General features: G+C 42.8%; 1 protein-coding gene across 5 annotated transcripts in view; it reads left to right on the top strand.

Moving 5' to 3' along the window:
* The window catches only part of Rab32 (RAS oncogene family member Rab32), a 29,951-nt gene extending 9,575 nt beyond the window's left edge, over window positions 1-20,376 (top strand). Inside the window, exons 1-6 of one of the 5 annotated variants that reach the window (XM_076903092.1) lie at window positions 10,732-11,326; window positions 12,385-12,807; window positions 13,515-14,065; window positions 17,757-17,985; window positions 18,349-18,674; window positions 19,909-20,376. In XM_076903092.1, coding sequence (XP_076759207.1) covers window positions 10,963-11,326; window positions 12,385-12,807; window positions 13,515-14,065; window positions 17,757-17,985; window positions 18,349-18,674; window positions 19,909-20,022 — 2,007 coding nt within the window. In that variant the 5' untranslated portion in view covers window positions 10,732-10,962 and the 3' untranslated portion in view covers window positions 20,023-20,376. Of the gene's footprint in view, window positions 1-2,976; window positions 3,190-10,731; window positions 11,327-12,381; window positions 12,808-13,514; window positions 14,066-16,777; window positions 16,895-17,756; window positions 17,986-18,348; window positions 18,675-19,908 lie in introns of those variants that run through there. The other 4 variants (XM_076903093.1, XM_076903095.1, XM_076903097.1 and 1 more) reach the window with 4 other exon arrangements.
* Window positions 20,377-20,730: the final 354 nt, after the last annotated feature.

The raw sequence follows: 20,730 nt of genomic DNA on the forward strand, positions 1-20,730 counted from the left end.
AATCCGGTTAGAATCGTTCGATTTATCATCCCACGCGAGATTAAGCTTTATTTGCCTTCTGCGGCTCGATTAGGGATCCCTAATATCGCTGTCGGACATTGCTTTCGTCTTGGACGATTTCAATTTCGTCGGCGCACAAATAAGTCCGACCAGAATGTTCCCGCGATAAGGAGTCGCTGTTACGCGTGTTCGATGGAAACATCGGCTGTCTAATGTGTAATTATCTAGCTTCTTTGGGTATAATTAGTTCGTAGCCCCCTGCGTCGTGAGTTATTCTCTAGATCTTCTTATTTCAAGCTTCTACAGCTTTGCTTTCGGTTCTTTTAACTTAAATTAACCTTTTAGCTTAAGTTCTCCACCCCTTAGCAGCCCTTTTTTACAATTCGCGAAATTACTTTTACAGAAAATAGCTATAGGTAAAAAAAGGGTTTTAGGTTTTAAAAAAAAGTTTCTTAGTTTAAGCTCTATCTGCTAGCTATATCATTATGTTACAACAAACTTTTATAGTACCATTTGTCAAATTATATTATTTGAAATGTTGGGTTGTACTATTTTGCAATGTTATATTAAATAAAATATTAAAATTATTGCAATTTTCTGTGGACACTCGTACACCACTGACTAGGGAAACGTGGAACGCATAGGGCTTCCGGTACTTCGAACGCGGTGGAATCGATACTCGTTGCAATAAACCGTCGCGATGGTTAATATCGCGGTGAGAAATAGTTCTCCACTCTTCGACTACTATTTCACATTCCTACCTACATTTTCGAAAATTCGAAACAGAAGTACGATCGCACCAACTCATTCTATAAATTATTAAACAAAACCAGACGAATTTGGCTGGACAGAAGAAATCAACAGCAAATGATCCGATGGACGTTAAAATTGGTAAATTGATATTTTCTGCAGCAGACACGAAGTAACATAGAATATTTCACTGCTCGTGGAAAATAGAAATAGAAAACTATTTGTCGCCACTTTTCTCGCGCGTTTGCTTTAGCACGGTTCGCTTTCATAAATTCAGGGGGTTTACCCTGCGCACCCTCGATTCGCACGAAACGTACCCATCGCGAATCTGGGTCAAAGATTATGTGCACGAAACGTGACGCGAGTCGTAGTTTGGTAGCTTACGGATACGTGTTTCTAGGGAGAGAGGTTGTGATCGAACTTCGTGACATATCGACCACGGGTAAGGGGTTGCAACGGCGAAGAGTTCAATAATAAGATCTTCTCTGAACAATCTACAAACACGTGTAACCCCTCGAAATTTATGGAGAATTTTAAAATGTACAACAACCATAAAAAGTATTACTTTCAAATTTAAATTATAGAATAATCGTTTTGTTGAATTTTCGAAAGCTGTGATTAATCATTTCTCCAGAACGATCTTCGAAAACTCATAGCTCGAACAAGACTACTCACTACACGCGTAACTCCTGGAAATTTATGGAGCATTTTAAAATATACAACACCATCAAAACTCATTACATTCAAATTTAAATTACAGAATAATCGTTTTATTAAATCTTTTTGTTCAACTTTCGAAAGTTGTGACTAATCATTTCTCCAGAACGATCTTCGAAAATTCGTAGTTCTGAACGAGACTATTCACCACAAAGCGAGACTCTGATTGTAATTACTCGGACTCGATCAAAGTCCAAACGAACAAGGGGGAAATAAGTACCTAGCAGTGGAACGAAGTTAGTCGAAAAGCAAACAGTTCCGGCGCGATTCGAGGAACAAACAGGCCACGCGACCAATCCGAGAGCCTGTTAGAGCAGCGTCGTCCGGGCGGCGCGGCGCCTAACCATCGTTTTTTCCATCGTGAACGCCGATAACGCGACGTTGAACGATAACGTCGCTGGCTAACCCCGGGCCAATAAATGCTGGGACTTTGCGCTCCGGCTGCGCACAATCCACGCGATCGTTCCACGATTTCACGGTTCTCGCACGCGTCTCGATCCGTCTCGATTCCTCCGGTTCGAAAGCGGACGGCATCGTCAGCTGGAACTCCATTCGAACCCCGCGCGATACCAACTATGACTCGATTATCGCCAAGGTGTCGACGAGACGGGGTAAATTCGATCTGTTTCGTGTTTTTTTGGTGACGGTGGATACTAAAAAGTTGTCAGATAAAATTGCTACGAGGGTTTAGCTCGAGAGACGATTTGTAGGGTGTCGTGGTCGCATCAGACGATTAATTAACTGACGTAAGGGTGAGTTGATTCGTGACAGTGGATTACGTAGGGTTTTTTTTTATATTGGCACCCTTGTGGTGGTGCAAGATCATTCTTTACACCAGCTTTGGAGTTTGGTACTTATTAAATTGTGGAGACCAACTGTGTTCGAGGATAAAAGATTATAAACTTGGACTTAATTTTTTTTACTAAGTTCAATCAATTTTGTGGTCTGTATTTGGTCCACTAAGTTTTTGGTAAATTGCAAGAGGAGTCATTGTATTAAAGAAAGAAGAACATTTGCATTGAATCTTCTAAAGAGACTGAACAGTGGATATTTGACAGTGAATTACTGCGATCAGTGATTCGTTGGAGGAAAAGCTGGAAAGTGTGAGAGGATTCTGAAAACCGTGAGAACTTGGCCTGCTCGACTCAGTGGGGGTTAATCGAAGGCTGGTCGAAGTCATCGACACTTAAAACCGAGAGCGTTACCAAACGAGCACAATAGTATTATATTCTATGACAGAAACACAGTGGAGAACGAAAGTGAACACCACGAGCGAATTATTTAAATACAATAGAAGACAGTGAAAGTCTTTTTAAGCGGTTACAAATCGTCGTACCAAGCATAGTATCCGTTAATACCGTATTATACTTCAGTTAATCCATAGACTGATTAAAAGTATCGATACTCGAAGACAGAGGGTATTAAAATTTTCGTGGTTTCTCGACGATAACGTAAGAGATTTTGAGATAGCCAAAGTATTAGCAGAACTGTTAGTATTATCGAGAAAAGAAGAATCCTCTTTTGAAAATGTTGGATCGCAATGTGGTGATGGTCCTGCGTACCAGACACGAAAGGACCGAGAGACGTTTGAGGCACAAGAAAGAGGCGAACCCACCCCCTATGGAGCCACCCCCGCAGCTGCTGAATAATAACTACCTGTACTTCGATCTGAACACGAACTTCAGCGAGAACGCCAAGCAACAGACTAACAAAACGAGAAAGGTAGGCTTCTTTTATTCTGGATTGCTTTTTTTAAGATTGAAACGAAGATATAGCTCTTCTTAGAAAAGGAAGAAAATTAATTAATAATTTCTTCTATTCTTTAGTTAGAATTTTATAATACTCTTTTATTGTTGAGTTAGTATAATTTGTTGGCGGTTGGGGGGTGGAATTGTGGTATTTATCGATAACGAAAGAACAGATGATATTCTTTCCAAGTGAGTTGTTATTGAAGTTTAACGTTAGAACGTGATCTATTGGGGAGATAACAGGATCTTTTTGTTTTGTCTTGTTTACAAGATAATCTCATTAGCGAAGTATAATCCTACTAGCAGGGGAAGTGTAGAATTCTCTAAAAAGGAATTCATGGACAGATGTTATCTTGTTAGCGAAGTTAGTCGATCAGAAGGGGGCATGAAATAGCTCGGAAAACAATATCGTATCATCGATGAACCGAAGAAATTATGCAATCTTTGACAAAATTAAAATCTAATAGAAAAACTATTGTTCAATGAAATTTTCGTATTTTCCACAAACAGCCAGGTTCACGTCACAAATCGTCGCTTTTATAAAAGAACTGGCTGATCTCATAACGATTGTCGACATCGATCGACGTCAAAATTCATTACCACTAATTAAAATTGAACAAAGGTAAAATCAAATAGAAAATTAATGATTCTTCGATGAAATTTTCGTATTCTCCACAAACAGCCAGGTTCGAGTTACAAATCATCGCTTCTATAAAAGAATTAGTTGACCTTACAACGATTGTCGATATCGATCGACGTTCAAAATTCATTACCGCTAATTAAAATTGAACAAAACTAAAGTCAAATAGAAAATTAATGATTCTTCGATAAAATTTTCGTATTCTCCACGAACAGCCAGGTTCAAGTAACAAATCATCGCTTCCATAAAAGAACCGGCTGATGTCACAACGATTGTCCACATCGATCGACGTTAAAATTGATTACAGCTAATCGATCGTAGCGATCGTCCATTACTTGCGTACCTGGATTACACGCTCCATTCGCGTATATTTGCATACTCGTTTACATAACCACCCGGTGTCGAATCGTTTATATAATCGCGAATGCAACCCGGTCCATTCCACCGTTCCCTCTGCGTTCGAGAGTTTCCTAGGGAAACTGGGCGCTGCAAGAAACCGCGTACACAAGCAAATTCGATCCCGTGTCGGTGAACACGACGACCTGTTCTCTCTTGTGGGAAGGAAACAGTGGCTTTGCTCTCGAAGACCCGGTTATTGCACTTTCTCCGTGCCGCTATCGCCGTGAGAGAATCTTCTTCGGACGGTACCCAGCGAAAGTAATTAGATTTAGAGCCGCGGAGGGTACCGGAAGCGATGTAACGCGTTTCGTAACCGGTGACAATTTCACGCCCGTTTTCGTGCTACCCTATCGCTTTTCTCTGCAATCATCGACGACTCTCGAACTTTTATTACCAACTATTAACAACTCTAGCCGACGTAAAAGTGAAAGTCTTTTCGAATAAAATGATTTTACGAGAACGAACTATATTTCGCGATGAAAATATGTGTCTCTGAACTATATTTTACGATGAAAATATGTGTCTCTGAACTATATTTTACAATGAAAATATGTGTCTCTGCATTTCTAATCTCGTTTTCTTTTTAGTATGTAATAACTTCCTGTTGTATAAGCGATGCGTATTAGACTCGCTCGCTAATTGTATAATTAAATGATAAAATGTATATTTATTATTATCGTTATTAGCATTCTATTGATTTGTTTGGAATTGTTGTAGTTATAGAGGGATTTTAAATATTTGTTTGTTCCAAACTTTGTGCAAGGGCGCGTATAAGATCGATTTCTGTCGATGATGCGTATCTACGCGCGCCTGGAGCAACGAAGGGGTTGCAAAGGGGTGCGAGTGTACAGAGAAAAGTGCAGTGGCGTAGAATAATGGGACAGGGAGAACTTGTAGGACGTCTTGTCAGTCGACGGCCTCAGATATTCATGGGACTCTCTACCCTCGAGGCGACCAGGCTGCGCATCGTTCTTAATTTGGCTTACCGTCGACATTTTAGCCGTGCTTTCACTGAGAGACCCACCCCCTTCGATTGTTATCGAGGATCCCAATTGTTGTCGCGAGAACGCGAATTTGCGTTCGTGTAAATACAAATTTGATGTTGCACGAGTGGAATAAGAATAGAATACGAATTTTTTTATTGCACGTCTGATCTGAGTAAAATTTATTTTTACTGGAAACTCCGCGAGAACGCAAGTTTGCAGAGTAAACACAAACTTGAAATTGCACGAGTGGAATAAAAATGAAATTTGAATTTTGTTTATGGCCTGTCTGATCTGAGTAAAATTCATATTTACTGGAAACTCCACGAGTGGAATAAAAATGAAATATGAATTTTGTTTAGCGACCTTCTGATTTGAGTAAAATATATTTTCACTGGAAACTTCGCGAGAACGCAAGTTCCCATTGCGATCCGTGTAAATACAAACTTGAAATTACTCGAGTGGAATAAAAATGAATTATGAGTTTTGTTTATTGCCCTTCTGATCTGAGTAAAATACATTTTTACTGGAAACTCCGCGAGAATGCAGTTCTCACTGCAGTGTAAACATGAACTTGAAATTGCACGAGTGGAATAAAAATGAAAGATGAGTTTTGTTTATTGCTCTTCTGATCTGAGTAAAATATTTGTATTGGAAATTCCGCGGGAATGCAAGCTCCTATTGCGATCCGTGTAAACACGAACTTGGAATTGCACGAGTGGAATAAAAATGAAATATGAGTTTTGTTTATTGCCCTTCTGATCTGCGTAAAATAAATTTTTACTGAAAACTTCGCGAGAACCCAAGTTCCCATTGCGATGAAGTGTTTGAAATTGCACGAGTGGAATTGAACGAAATATGAATTTTGCTACTCGTCTGAAACTGAGTAAAATATATTTTCACTGGAAATTCTACGAAAATGCTTATAATCGTGATTGTTCGATGTAGCTAATGAACTCTCGCAAAGTTTCCTTCGATCTCGTTTATTACCTTCGGTAAATCCGTTAGATAATACTATCTGCACGTTATATAAGTTAACTCGCAGTTATCTCAATAAGTATACCGGCGGGCATTAAAAATTATATAAATGTCAGCATGAATTAGCTGGAGTAAACAACTTTTTTCTCGCCACGTCTAGTTCAATACGTGTATTTTATTACATCAACCCGATAGAGTGCGAAGTAAATTCATTTTTTATAATCCGCTATCGTATTTGCGTCACTTTTTTACTTTCTACATCCCCCACTGGTTCAATCCCGAGTAACCAATCTCTCGAGACAGCAATAAAGACAATTTCTACATAAATAATTAACACAACTACCATATTCACCCATTAAAAAGACAAATATCCTGAAAGCAACGCGCATTTCTATATAAATAATTAACACAACGAATCAATTACCATATTCACCCATTGAAAAAACAAATATCCTGAAAGCAACGCGCATTTCTATATAAATAATTAACACAACGAATCAATTACCATATTCACCCATTGAAAAAACATATATCCTGAAAGCAACGCGCACGTTCCCAACAACATTACGCTCTCCTATTTACATAATACATTTTTCCCTATAAATAATTCAATGCAAACCTACAAAGCCTGTTTAACGCACGACGCATGCTAATTAAATACATATTCATGGAGCATAAACGAACGCATAAATCTAATCCTCCTTGATTCACGATTACACCGTTGATGACATACAGGATGGTAATTAAATTTAATAGCTCCGAGTAAAAACAATGACCATTCTCCCTCTGTTAAACGATTAGAGCGGACGGCGGAAAATGACGCGCGTCATCGCGATAGAGATCGGCGTTTTCACGGCTGGCGAGGAACAACTGAGAAGAAAGGAAAACCCGTTTTCATGGGACGAGTGGAAAACCGTAATTACACAGACGCACCGTCTGATTAACATCGCCAGGGACGTTACACGCGGCCCCTGTGACGAATTAATGGGCCGTGCGACGATCACGACGATCCGTCGATCGTCTGTCTCGCTGGACTCGCGATGGACGATCCCATCGAGGGGTGCTCGCCGTTCCGTGACGATTCCTCCGTCGATTTCACGCGCGATGGCTTCGAAAACCCCCCATCTCGACGATAAGAAGATCGAAAATGGTTCTAGGTCGACGTGTGCAATATCTGCGCTCGCAATTGGTCTCTCTGTGTATTCTGATGCAATTGTTTCTCGATTTTAAACAGCGTGATCCACGACGGATGATGAAACGACGGGAGAAATTTTTATGTAGTTCGTAATTGCTGATGAAATTGTTCTTATTCGATTGCGTGGATTCGACTCTAGTTGTTACTTGAATTGAATGGAGGATGGTTGATGAAATTGTTTTCTGCCCTCGATACAACTAATTTCACGAGCTAATTTCATTCGATGCTGGTCACTGTTATTGATGTAGAGATCGAGGATTTTGTGATAAGCAACTGATCTTGATTCTATATAATTAGTCACGTATGTCGATTAATTGTATCAGAAACAATTATCTTGTAATAGTTAATTGCAATTCTATATATACGCAGAGTTATCTATATTTATTTTAAGCCAAACGTTCGTGTCCTGTTTTTTCAATTTATTAATTGAAACACTTGTGTCTTCGATTATTGGCAGTTTCGAGCAGAATCAATTTTATCTTCAAGATGGTGTTTCATTTACTTATACGATCAATGACGCAAGTTTCTCCCCGTTTAATCAACGATTATAGATTCCTGATAGCGATCAAAATTTTTACAGCATTTTTTAAGCCTTACAATGCGACAAACAAAGCAAACTCTGCATAAATTGCTCCCATATAAGGCTACAATAATCTGCACACATTGAATAAAGTACGAGTTGAAAGTGTGTGCTGGAAAACGTAAACGCACTCGCTGAAACCCAAGTCGAAGAGCTTGGTTTACGTAAACGCGATGGAATGTGCCACGCTGATCTCGCGATGGATACCTTTGGATCAGAAACCTAGCGTCGATCGCGAGATTCGATCCTCGAATCTGGCGCAAGACACGCTGACTCTGTCGACTCTATTCTTTCCCTCTTCCGTGCAAGATTTCATCCAACTGATACACTCTTATCTGACGACGTTTGACGGTTGTAATTATCGCGACGAACTAGTTGAATCGCTGCTATTGTTACCAGGGCGATTTGCAACAATGTTTCAGTGATTGATATCAAACGACGACAGATCCTTCAAGCGGATGAACGCAGCGAACGAGAAATTACGCTGCAATTTATCTGGGTACACGCCAGGGAATCATAAATCGCCCAGGCGGACAAACAACGCCGCTAATAACGTAATTAAATAATTTGATTAACAAGCGCACCGAGGTTGATGATGTATGTTTGTCAATTAAGATTAGATACCGTATAGAGGGAAAAATGGTTAGTAATCTACGTCTCGTAGTTAACTTTGGACTTTATCACTGGCTCATCCCGTCTGTTGTTAATTAATTTATGAAATTAACAGATTGCCAGGCCACGGACCCGGTTACACGTAATTAGCGCATGAAGAGCGTCCACGAGACGTTGCTCCGCATAAGACCAGCTCGACGTTATCGCTACTATGTTTGTGCATTAAATGAAGATAGCTACTATTATTATACTTAGACAGATGTAGGTGCAACAATGAGAAACTATTCGTCAAAGTATAAATTGAGACATTAAGAACTAGTCTCTCTGCTTGTCTCATCCAAAATTCGTTCAACGTCTGACATAAAACTAACGTATATAATTCATCATCAATGAAAAAAATTTTTAGAGTCGATTCTGGAAAGCAAATCGAGGCAAAAATAAAGAACAAGAAAATTGCAGTTATGGCTCTTTTCTACAGTAAAATAACGTTGCAAATTCTGTGCGCAGCGTCGCAATGACTGCCACAGACTCCATCGATGCACGCGTTCGCCAACAACTTTCATCGTCACTTTCCTCCAAAATTAAGGCTCAAACGCAATCTTGTTACTCCACATTTTCGTCTCGTTTCAGTCTCTAAAATCGGCCAACAAAATTTCGTCATGAAACGGTTGAATACCTCGCGTACATCGATACGTATCTGCAATCCAAAACGTCGTACGCAAATAACACGTCTCGCTTGCGTAACGCGGCAGTTTCTTAGCGAGGTGGAACCAAACGACAACCAGGGTGGGACGATAGTCGTCTGACGAGGTCTTGCGGCTCACCGCCGGCTAGGCGAGCCCAGGGCACTCGTGTTACGCCTACGTGTCGTCACACCGTGTCGTGCATCCGTCCAGGAGGGCCAACAATCGCGGAAACCTCGTCTCGAGGCTGGTTAACGCGTTCTCCAAGCCAGGTAGAGGGGCACCTCTAGGCTCCACCTTCGTTGGCCAGCTTTTGGGGCATTTTTACGCGCGCCTCCAGTGCCTCGACGCGCGTCGTCCGCGACTGGCACCGCGGAGAACTGACTCGTTCGTTTTCAACGGCTTCTCTCTGGTTCCTGTTCTTTTTTTCGTTTCGTTCCACGTCCATTTGGGTCGCGAGTGGTTGTGCGCGCGCGAAACACGGAGTTGGACATTAGTGCACGCACGGTGGACGATCCGAGTGGTCGATCGAATTCTTATAAGGTTTCTGTAGGTAAACAGCTTCGCGGAAGGTCGCGTACCATTAACCTAGTCTGCAAGTGAGCCAGACTGGGCGATGACTGGGTTACAGAGCCGTTCGATGATAGATCCTGACCATTTCAGAGGATCCAATAAGATTTCTTTGCTATGGTTTTACTTGAACTTTGTTTCGAGTAACAAAACGACTTGTGAGCTAGTTTCGATTTTATTTTGGAACGACGACTGAGAAGCTTCAAGGTAGCAGATAAATCATGACCTACTGGTGGCTCGTTTACCTTCCAACCACTTTTTTCTACCGCAGATACTGGACTTCGACTGTCCCATTAAAGATTCATCGTTTTATGACTCTTAAGGTTCTTCAACGATCGAGTTCCCCTTCTTTCTTCGTAACAAGCATCGAATTAAGCCTCTATTAAATTATTTCCCGCTCCCCCCTAGCGTGTCGCGGAATTTTTCAATACTCCGCTCGAACTTCATCAAGGAAGCGAAGTAAGGACCCTCAGAACCCAATAATAATTCCATTAAACATCACATCTCCTAAAAATTCCTCTGCTCCTTAATTTCTCGTTCCCTATCATCCTCAAATCTTCCTCGATCCATCAATAATTCCATTCAACATCGCATTCCCTAAACATTCCTCTGCTCCTTAATTTCTCGTTCCCAATCATCCCCTAAATCTCTTTCAAACCATCAATAAAAAACCAACCATCCACCTTAAAGTACCACGATCATCCAAGTGTCGAAGACCTCTATCGAATCCAAGAAACCAAACGCGACACTCTTCGTCCCCTCAGCCACCGAGAGTTCTCCATTTCGCGCTGGAGAACCGGCAGTCGAGCGCAGAGGGCGTTTCCTCGTGACGTTAGGACACCGATCTGATCGAGAGAGGAAGAAAAAGACGGTGGGGAAGAACGCCACGAAGAGAGGGGGCGTACGTGTCGGATTATTCGCGGCTAGCCTGATCAGACCTAGAAAGGCGGCTGTTCTAAGGTTTCCACGTCGGCTGTAGGAAGCCAGCCCGTGGACTGGCTCGTGCCCGCCAGAGCGAGACACAAAACGGGCGAAAACAGCGTTTCGAATCGTCGTCGTCGTCGTGGTCGTCGATCGTTAAACGCGACGTTGCTGGCTGCCCCGTGGATGGATCGTAACGAGAGCGCAAACGAGGGCGGCAGCTCGCCGGACACGGTGATCGCGCAGTCCTCCAGCGAGGAGGACCACCGTAACAGGCAGGCGTGCACCACTTCCGGCGAGTACGTGACCGTGGGCGACAGCAGCTCGAGCCTGGACACGGTGGCGAACGCGGGTGCGATCGTGGCCGCCTCGAACGAGCCATCAGCCATCGAGGACAAGAAGAGGGGCAGATTCGGCGCGCTGGCGGACAGCTTCCGCAAGGAGGGCGGTTTATTCAATATCAGGAAGAAGAACAGGCAGTCGGAGGAGCACAGCGTCGAGGCTGAACCGGATGCTGAGGAAAAAGGTTCACTTTTACCCTGTAGTGATGGTTTCGCATTGGGGACCACTATGGTTCTTCATGGTTCACTGTTTCGTTCACGTTCCAGGGTGGATTTCGTTTCATCTCTGTGATGATTGTATTCAAGTTGAAGGAGGATGGGGGTTGGTTTGATATTCTAGTCGTGGATGTTTTAAGACTTCTTTCTTTAATGATCATTGGAATGTTGGTTTATGTTCTTGATGATTTGTAGAAGATTTATAGTCAATTTTGTTCTCATGGTTATTTGTCTTGGTCTTCAAAATGTATTTCATGCGATGTTCAATGAGGTTGATATACTTCTTGTTGATTCTCATTCTTCACTGTGGGATGAAGCGACTATTATTAGGTATTAGGATCAGTGGTAATTGGCAAGGTTGTTTTGTGGCTTCTTCAGGTGTGAATTTACTCGCATTGCTGATCATCTACCGAGTACACTAGTTGAGCGTGCTAAAGTATTCTTCATTGATCTCCTTTCTTTCTTTGAAGGAAATAATTTCAATTATACGAGATTAAAACCGATGGAACCCTCTGCAGGCCTCCCAAGATGGACACCTCCATTTAGAAGCATTTGCTTCAATCGTTACAGTACTTGACATACAAGGTGATCGATGAAACACTTCCCTGGACCTATAAACGGATTTCTTTAGACCTTAATCGCCTTAATGACTCTTCGGTGTCTGCGCTTTATTGGAAGCCATCGAGCTCGTTAATTACTATGCATTTATGCGCTCGACTCCTTTCCATCGGATCAATTTACATAACGTTTGAGGGATTCTCGATAAAATAATATTCTTAACATCTCATCGGATATCTACTAAGCATACATCTTAAAACACCCACAAAATTATCATCTCAAACACCTCTGCCCCACGCAATAAAAACCAAGACCCAATTCGTCTAATAACACCAGGGTACCATCTCGAACGTGTCAATGTCCCTTCAGACCAAACTCAACCAACTAACTGCATCTTTAAATTGTCATAAATCGAATCGCCAAACGAAACCACGCATAAAACCCCGAAAGAATCCACTCTCTGACCGGAGACCACTCTCTAACGTGACAGAAGCGGGTCGCAAGCGAAGCCCTGCGGAGGAGGAAGATCGCAAGGACAGCGGCAGTGGCTCGTCGACGGCGCTGAAGAAGAAGAAGAAGAAGTCGCACTCGCTGGTGCGCAAGCTGAGCCTGAACAAATTCCGTCTGTCGACGGAGCCAGAGCCGAGGCACACGCCCGAGGGTGGTGACAGCAGCCGATCGCAGAGCCAATCGTCGCAGGAGTCGCCTAGCTTCTCGGACAGCCCGTCCAGGATCACGCGGAAGGGGCAAGAATCGGAGAGGCTCGGTAACCGCGACGGCCACGTCGCCCCGCCGATCGAATCGGACAGAGAGAAGGGAGAGGCGAGGAAACCGGAGAAACTGCTGAGCACCGTCACCGTAGTGCAGAGCAAGTCGCCGTCGTTGACCATAAGGAGCATTCCCAACAGCAAACACGGTGAGCCATCTCCCTCGCACTCTTTCTCTCTCGCTCTCATTCTCTTTCGCTCGCTGCGTCCATCATCTTCATCGAGGACAGTCGGGTACCAGGGAGAAAACAGGGTGACAGTCTCGTCGGTTGTCGAAGGTGCCTTTAAAGGGGTCTTGGATTTAGGGTTCCTTGTCTTTTGCGGTTCTTCATGGTGATTGGAATTGGCATTATGTAAGATTGTCTCTGTAATTAAGCGATAGTAGTGCAAAACGAAGATATTTTCACATGCGAATCGATGTATATCTACTAACTAAAGGAATTTTTATAGTTTAATGTAATATATCCGTGGTTGATAGACGAGTTTTAACAACTGTTTGTACTTAACATCGTGTATGACTAAAACACTCGAGCATATTACATAAACCCAGTAGAACTCGATCATTCCACCTCTAATACATCTAATCTAGTGCTGCTCATAAGTAGCTTGACACAATATACCAGGTATAAGCGAGGAGTTTCTCTCAAACGACACACGTCCCTGCTTAACTCGACCATCGAACTCTTCCCTGACATCGTCGCAATAATTAAACCCCAGCAGCGTAACTAACACCCCGCAATCCGCCTTCGAGTACGCTATCGACTAAAACCTGAACGGTTTCACCATCTTCATCATCATCCTGAACTCGACACTGAACGAACGACCCCCCACATGAACCCAGTGTCCGCGTGCGCAGATTCAGACTCGTTCGAGAAGTCCCCAAAGTCGGAAACACGGTGCAGCTCGACGCTTCCGTACGCGATCTCGAAATGGCCGGAGCAGAGGAGCCAAAGCCAGCACCCTAGGAAGAGGCTGAGCACCAAGTCCGACTCTGACTCGAGCCTGGCGCAGACTGCGCCCCATGAAGTCAGGCGGAAGTTGTCCTTGTTGGAGGAGAAACGGGCGATATTCCAGCGTCGTTTCTTCGAGAGCACGCGAGACTCGACGGACTCGAAGCAGACGGTGATCGCAGTGACCGTGGACGACGACGAGGACAGGCCACTTGCGAAGGAAGAGAACGCTGGGGTTGGCAAGAGGGCGGCCAGGCACATCAGCGTGAAGAAGTTCGACACGTTCTCGACGTTCGAGGGCACGTTCGACGACGAGACTGGCGTTGGTTATCTGGCTGGTATCGAGGAGGATTACACGGAGAGCTACGACGGGCAGAACGTCGATTACCGGGCCACTATGGGGCCCATAATGGGCGACACTGGGGAGAGGAGCAAGGTCGTCGGTCAGGACAGCACGGTGAGGAAGCCATTGTGCAGTGAATTCTATTTTTCTTGATGAAGCTCTCTTTCTGGCTTGACTGTTCGCTCTTCGATTCTCTGTTTGATTTACTTTCTTCCTTCGCATCTCGTTACGTTTTTGACGATACCTTTTTTGAATTTTATTTGCTATATTTCTGGCTGCTTTCGTTTTTTTTTCGATGCTTCCGTTATAGGTTCGTAGATCTGGTGAGTTTCGAATGCATTGGTACTTTTTTTTTATTTAGGTGGTACTTGTTTGCTTTTATCTACTCTATGCTGAACTCTATATCGAAACTTTCGCTACCTGTCGAAGATATGCTAGGTTTTACTACTTGTTTCTCTGAGTCTACTTAACAACCATGCCTTCCATTATTATTTCCATGAAACCATGTATTGTACATAAAATATGTGTACATTACTACTGATATGAGAGTGTAGAAGCTTATTTCTCGCTTACAAATTTGATACGAGAAGTGTATCCTAAATTAATCAAGTATGAAACGAAACAGTACTTCAATTTAAAGTTTAATTATAATAATCATACCTCTTTCAGAATTTCTATTCGTCTAACTCATTTGAGATCACTTACACATAAGTTCGTCTTATTCCACTCGTAGCGTTCGACTCTACCCAAGCCGCGCCATTCGCGTTTTACTCTACTTGCATCGCGCCAACGAAATACGACCTTAAAAAACACATGGATACCAATCAAAAACGAATCAATTTCTGCCTGAAAACGTACACCACCAGTGTAACCTTATATTTGTTTATTCAACAAGAGAACTTGCCCCTCGAAAGAGACGAAGAAAGGTACCCGAGAAACTCAACACCGTTTAAACTGATCGACAGGGACATTTTTTCCCCCGTGTCACTTGGCGCGCCATTCGTCCAGGCTGACAGTCGAGGACTCGATCCTCGACGTCTTTGCATAATCGGCTCTCCGTTTCCCCGATATCGACACTCGCCACCATTTCGAAACGCCACGGCCACCACTTGTTTCTTTGCCTCTGCTCGTCCGTGGAGACGCGACTCTGTAACCGTACGACGCGTTCTGCGGTCCCGGTTTGCGGTTACCACGAGCGAGACCAGCTTCTCCATCGCTTTGTCCCGGGTGTTCCCTGCGTAGCTACCCCAGCTGAACCAGGTTCTCGAGTTACGTGGCGCGACGTGCTCTATCTCGACGCTGGCGCACCCTATCTCGCGCTGAGACGCCTAATTGGAGCGCCGCCGCGTCTTTAAGTTCGTCTCGAGAGGAAAACAGGGTGATAGCCTCCCTTTGCACCCTATATAATAGCTGAAAGCGCGAGTCACGTATGAAACCGAAGGTAGTTTGTCGTTTCTATCGTTTGTTATGAAGAAATATAAAGTAATAAAACAATCAAAGCTAAAGTGATGAAAACAAGACTTCCTTCTGGAAATGTTCCAGAGTTTTGTAACTATTTTTAGATATTTGTAGAACTATTTTTAGGGACGATGAGTTGTGTACGCGTAAAGATAGTGGATGGGGATTAGGAAAATTCAGCTGAGAAATATCGAGAGTGCCTCGCATTGTTCTCCACGAGACTTCGAGACTTATGACGCATTCTATTTGCGAGTTAGTGGTCCCTGCAGGGTAGCATTGTCAGTGGGTACACTTTTCGTTCGTCACCTCGAGTTCGTGTAAATGTTTCGAGATATATTTGGATGCCTGGCGATATCTTATTTGAGGATTTAAGGATAACTCGAATACCAGCTAGCTTCTGATTTTACAGTCACTGTGTAGCCTCGACTGTGACTAAAATACGCATGATAATAAATTAATAAAATTACGTGTTCAACGAGCGATCGTAAATTATGTGCGTTTGCCACTTTGTAAGGAATAGATGATTTACTTTTAAATAGACTTGGACGAAGATGAGTGTTTTCCGTTCGCGCGTTTAAATGGATCTTAACTGCGATTAAATACAACGTGCCATGGCGATGTTGTAGGATTATAGCGTATTATACGCACAGCAGCGTTATGGCTTCCACAATACTTTTACAGTCAGATTATCCTCGCGCGTGTAACCACAACCAGCGTAGATCGTATTTCTTATCGTTACATTATTTTCTCATCCCACACGATGGTTTTATATCGTTCGTAGTCTTATTAGGCTAAAATTACCACACGAACAGGTTAAAGGATCGTAGTCGTCCTTCTCTACCTGAATTTTATGGTTTTATTGACGACCATTGCGCGTTCCAATGGAGTACCATAATGGCTGACGCTCTGACAAATTTTTGCTTTAATCCTTAAATACTTTCAATGTCTTAGAAACCTTATCCTAATTATTTATTACACTTTTATATATAAAAGATGACAAATAAAATAGAAATCTTAGACGATTTAAAGTTTCTGTTTACACCCTCAAGTACTCTTGGGGTGTGGAAAATTTTACAGCAATCGACGCTAAAGCCCTCCACTATTTAATTTCGTTTGCTGTACTTCTGTAGCCTTTTACGAGGGAAATAATGGAGGAAATAGAAGAAAAGTAAACGTCTGCGGAAAATTTCCGTATTTACCTATCCTTCGTATTCGTTGGACACTTAGTTTATCGTCGCGTGGTCGTAACGTTATTTACGATGGCGATTTAGTGGCCTGGTCGCATTCGCAGACGGCTATCGTTAGTGAATCATTCGCGTCCATCGGTTCTGGAACTGCAGTCGAACTCGAAGACCCGTGTGCGTCGGTTCGCGTTGTGTTCACATGTGCTTCAGCTGGGATATGACGGGAGACGAACCCAAGGCCAGGAACTGGCGCTCTCTCAGTTTCTCCAATTTGAACCCGCGGAAATGGAAATGGTGCAGGGTTGGTTCCACTTTTATTCTCGATTTCTCTAACGCATTTAACGACACAGTTGGCGATCAACGTATCTAATTGCGAGAGTGAAGTGAATTCTTTTTTTTTATACAAAAATATTGAACAAGTGGAAGCCATCGAAGTATTTGTGTTTTGTGATAGCTTCTCGAGACATTCGAACTTTAGTTATTCGTCCAGAGTAGGAAGTTTGAATGATCAATTTTCTACAATATTGTTATTAAACTTCCTTCGTGCTTGCTAATTAAAATTGTTACTTAAAAGCGTAAATGGGATCTGTTTTCATGAATGAAATTTATTACGCGACCAAATCGCTCATCCTTCACCTGGAGAATCAACAAAACACTTTAATGATTTATTATCGCCCCACCAATTTTGTGATGCATAAATATCGTCGTTTCCACATTTCGCGGCTCGATAAGATAAGCAAAAGCACCGAGAGTGGAAGCAAAATATTTGTTGCACAAATGCGAAACGTGCGATCAATCGTATCTAGCGTCGAGAAATTTTCGTACGTCCCAGCGAAAATAGTTAATCCATGAAATGTTAACTTTGCTCGAGGTACGCGCGCCGATAACAATGTAAATAGTGGACAATACGGTTGCATAATGAAGATAACTGCGGAAGAAGCGATAATGCCTAGTATTATTTGCTCAAGTGATAAACGAGAAATAATAAGAACGTTTGTGATAAATGTTCCTTATTATAACTCGGCCTGAATTATTCTTTTCGATAATCGAGCTCGTTCCATTAATTAAACTGGCTCGATAGTCGAAGGCTGATCGTGTATGGTCGTCGATCTGTCGTCTGATCGCGAGTTTCTCACCGTCGTTTCCTTTCTCTGTTTGCACAGTCGTCACAGAACAATGCGCCTAATGCCGGAGTAGGCGAGAAACGAGAGCATTTGTACAAAATCCTGGTGATCGGCGAGCTGGGGGTTGGCAAGACGTCCATCATCAAGAGATACGTCCATCAGTTCTTCTCGCAGCATTATCGCGCGACGATCGGCGTCGACTTCGCGTTGAAAGTGTTAAATTGGGACCCCCACACGTTCATAAGGCTACAGCTATGGGATATCGCAGGTCAGTCATTGTTTCTCTTCATTTTTCTCATCTACACCAACTTTATTCTCGTCCTTCCCTTTTTCTTCAAAGAAATTCTTGGTAAAAATATGATTTTTGTTGGCGCGACACTGAAAGGATGCCAATGAACGCGTCATCGCCTGTGCAGGAATTCTGTTGAAGTCTCCTTTCTCTCGTAGAGGAAACTGATAGAAATTTACAATTTTTATTTCCTTCTGTATTGCAAATATTACATTTTATTCAATGTAAATTGTAGACCAGCCATTATTCTTGCTTTTGAAGTGTTTTTTTCCAAAAATTTGCGACCCTTCTGGTTAATTTTAACTTTCGCAACCACGACAACGATCCACTGGCATTTTTTAGGTCAAGAACGATTCGGGAACATGACGAGAGTGTACTACAAAGAGGCGGTGGGCGCGTTCATCGTGTTCGACGTGACGAGAAGCGCGACCCTCGACGCTGTGGTGAAGTGGAAACAAGATTTGGACTCGAAAGTGCAACTTCCTGACGGCTCGCCAATACCCTGCGTGCTCCTGGCGAACAAGTGCGACCAACAGAAGGAGGGCCTGGTCAACACACCCACGAAAATGGACGAGTACTGCAAGGAGAAGAATTTTGCTGGCTGGTTCGAGACGTCTGCCAAGGAAAACATTAACATCGAGGAGGCTGCACGGTTCCTTGTCAATAAAGTGAGTAACTCGAGATAACGTAAAGACGAAATAAACGAAACTATTGCCAGCATACAATGTTATACAATAATTCTATTGAAAGTTGCCAACTAATTTCTGGTTTATAACTTTTCGATTTTTCTTACAATTCGATGCTAAGGAATTAAAAGAATAAGAAACGTGTAATGAGATGGATGAACGCGAAGCAGAGTAAATATCTGGAACGTGGCGCGGGAAATCGAAGGCGAACATCCATTGACCGCAAAAGATGAAGAGTAACAGATTACAGTAATCAATATTTTCTCGAGCAAGTTATTTAAGGAATATCGTTCTGCCCTCGCGATTAGCCTTCGCTCGCGTGCTACGTGCGTGCAACGCACCCGATGGATTAATCAGTGACGTATTTCGCGAGCTAATCGCCTTAGAGCAACGCATTGTTTAATTGTCCCCCTTGTTTCGAGTTTAACTCGCTGCCTCGACACCATTTGCATAAATACTCGATAACGTTCGTTTAATATCGCGTCGAAGACAATCGTAAACACGGATACAGTTGCAAAATATTTGCCATCCATAGCAGAAGTGATCGGAGATTAATTTAGAGGCAAAAATAAGATGAAAAGGAGGAACAACAGAATTTCATTGGGAGCTTCGCTTTAAAGAAGAATTGTATTGAAAATTCCTTGCGTGCACGCGAGACCCATAAATCAATTCGACGAGCATACCCACGCTTATCCGTGTATAGAAGATCGTATCGATTCAGGAGCTGTTCTTATTGCGTACCTGCTTAAACTTCTAAACTTATTTTTCTCAAATATACCACTTCGAGCGCAATTTTGTTACTCTTGACTTTCGTCTTATTTTCCATTCTAAGATTATTCAACAAGGTAACAAGAAACTTTCTACGAAAAGAATTTTCCCAGATATACCACTTCGAGCGAAATTTTGTTACTCTTGACTTTCGTCTTATTTTCTAAAATCATTCTACAAGGTAACAAGAAACTTTTTACGAAAAGAATTTTCCCAAATATACCACTTCGAGCGTAATTTTGTTACTCTTGATTTTCGTCTTGTTTTGCATTCTAAGATCATTCTACAAGATAACCAATAACTTTCTACGATGCATATAGAAAATATGTAGTAAATATGCAAATACCATTCAGATCTATTTACATTTAACAGTCTCTGAACGATCCAAAAAGTTTCTATCGAACTAACAACGAGAGGACTAACAATCTACGTGAATTGCCTGTTGCAGATACTTCAGAACGATCAGCTGATGAAGGGAAACGGCGCACGAGACTCGACGGACGGCGAGCGCTTCGCGTTGAACCAATCGCCGACCACCTCAAAGAAATCCTGCTCCTGCTGACGAATCGGTAACCAACCGATAGCAGGATCGTTCGATCCGTTATCGACGTCCTCCCATCGCCGTGCAATCGTCGGTGCCATGCCAGGAAGGTCCCGTTCCGTCAGCCCCGTGACGATCGTCCACGGGTCTCGTCCCAATCGCGATACCAACGGCCTCCGTTCGAAATCGAGCCCAACGACAACCATTCCACCGACTCGAGTCATCGATCGACGACCTGCGAGCATCTTCCATGGGATTTCGTCGCTATCCCATGACAATCCACCATCGACACTTACTACTGACGCGTCTCCTCGGTTTTGCAACGCTGAGTCACTGTCAGCGTCATTTCTCTGCGTTTAAATGCCCTTCTCACAGTGACACGTCATTAGTTTGTGTTCGATTCGAGGATTTGACAACCGCGATACGAGCTCGTTTCAATTTAAGATCTAACCATCCATCGTTAGTTCTCGTCAGTGTTACTAAATTTTTGTTAATCACCCTTCACGCGAATTCCAAATGAGGATTGATCGCTTTCATCCCTCAAATTTGTCAAGGACCATGTCGTGTGACGTACATCTAACGGATAGACAGTTTCACGTTCCAGTAATTTTGATATCGACCCTGGTAATTGAGCATCACCGTGATTTTAATTGTAAGAAAAGAAGGAAGAGCGACAAATAACGTAGGGTTACGCGAGTCAGCGTTAAATAAAAGATCGATCGAGGAAGT

The sequence above is a fragment of the Xylocopa sonorina genome, chromosome 10 (genome assembly GCF_050948175.1).
Source record: "Xylocopa sonorina isolate GNS202 chromosome 10, iyXylSono1_principal, whole genome shotgun sequence".
NCBI lineage: Eukaryota > Metazoa > Arthropoda > Insecta > Hymenoptera > Apidae > Xylocopa > Xylocopa sonorina.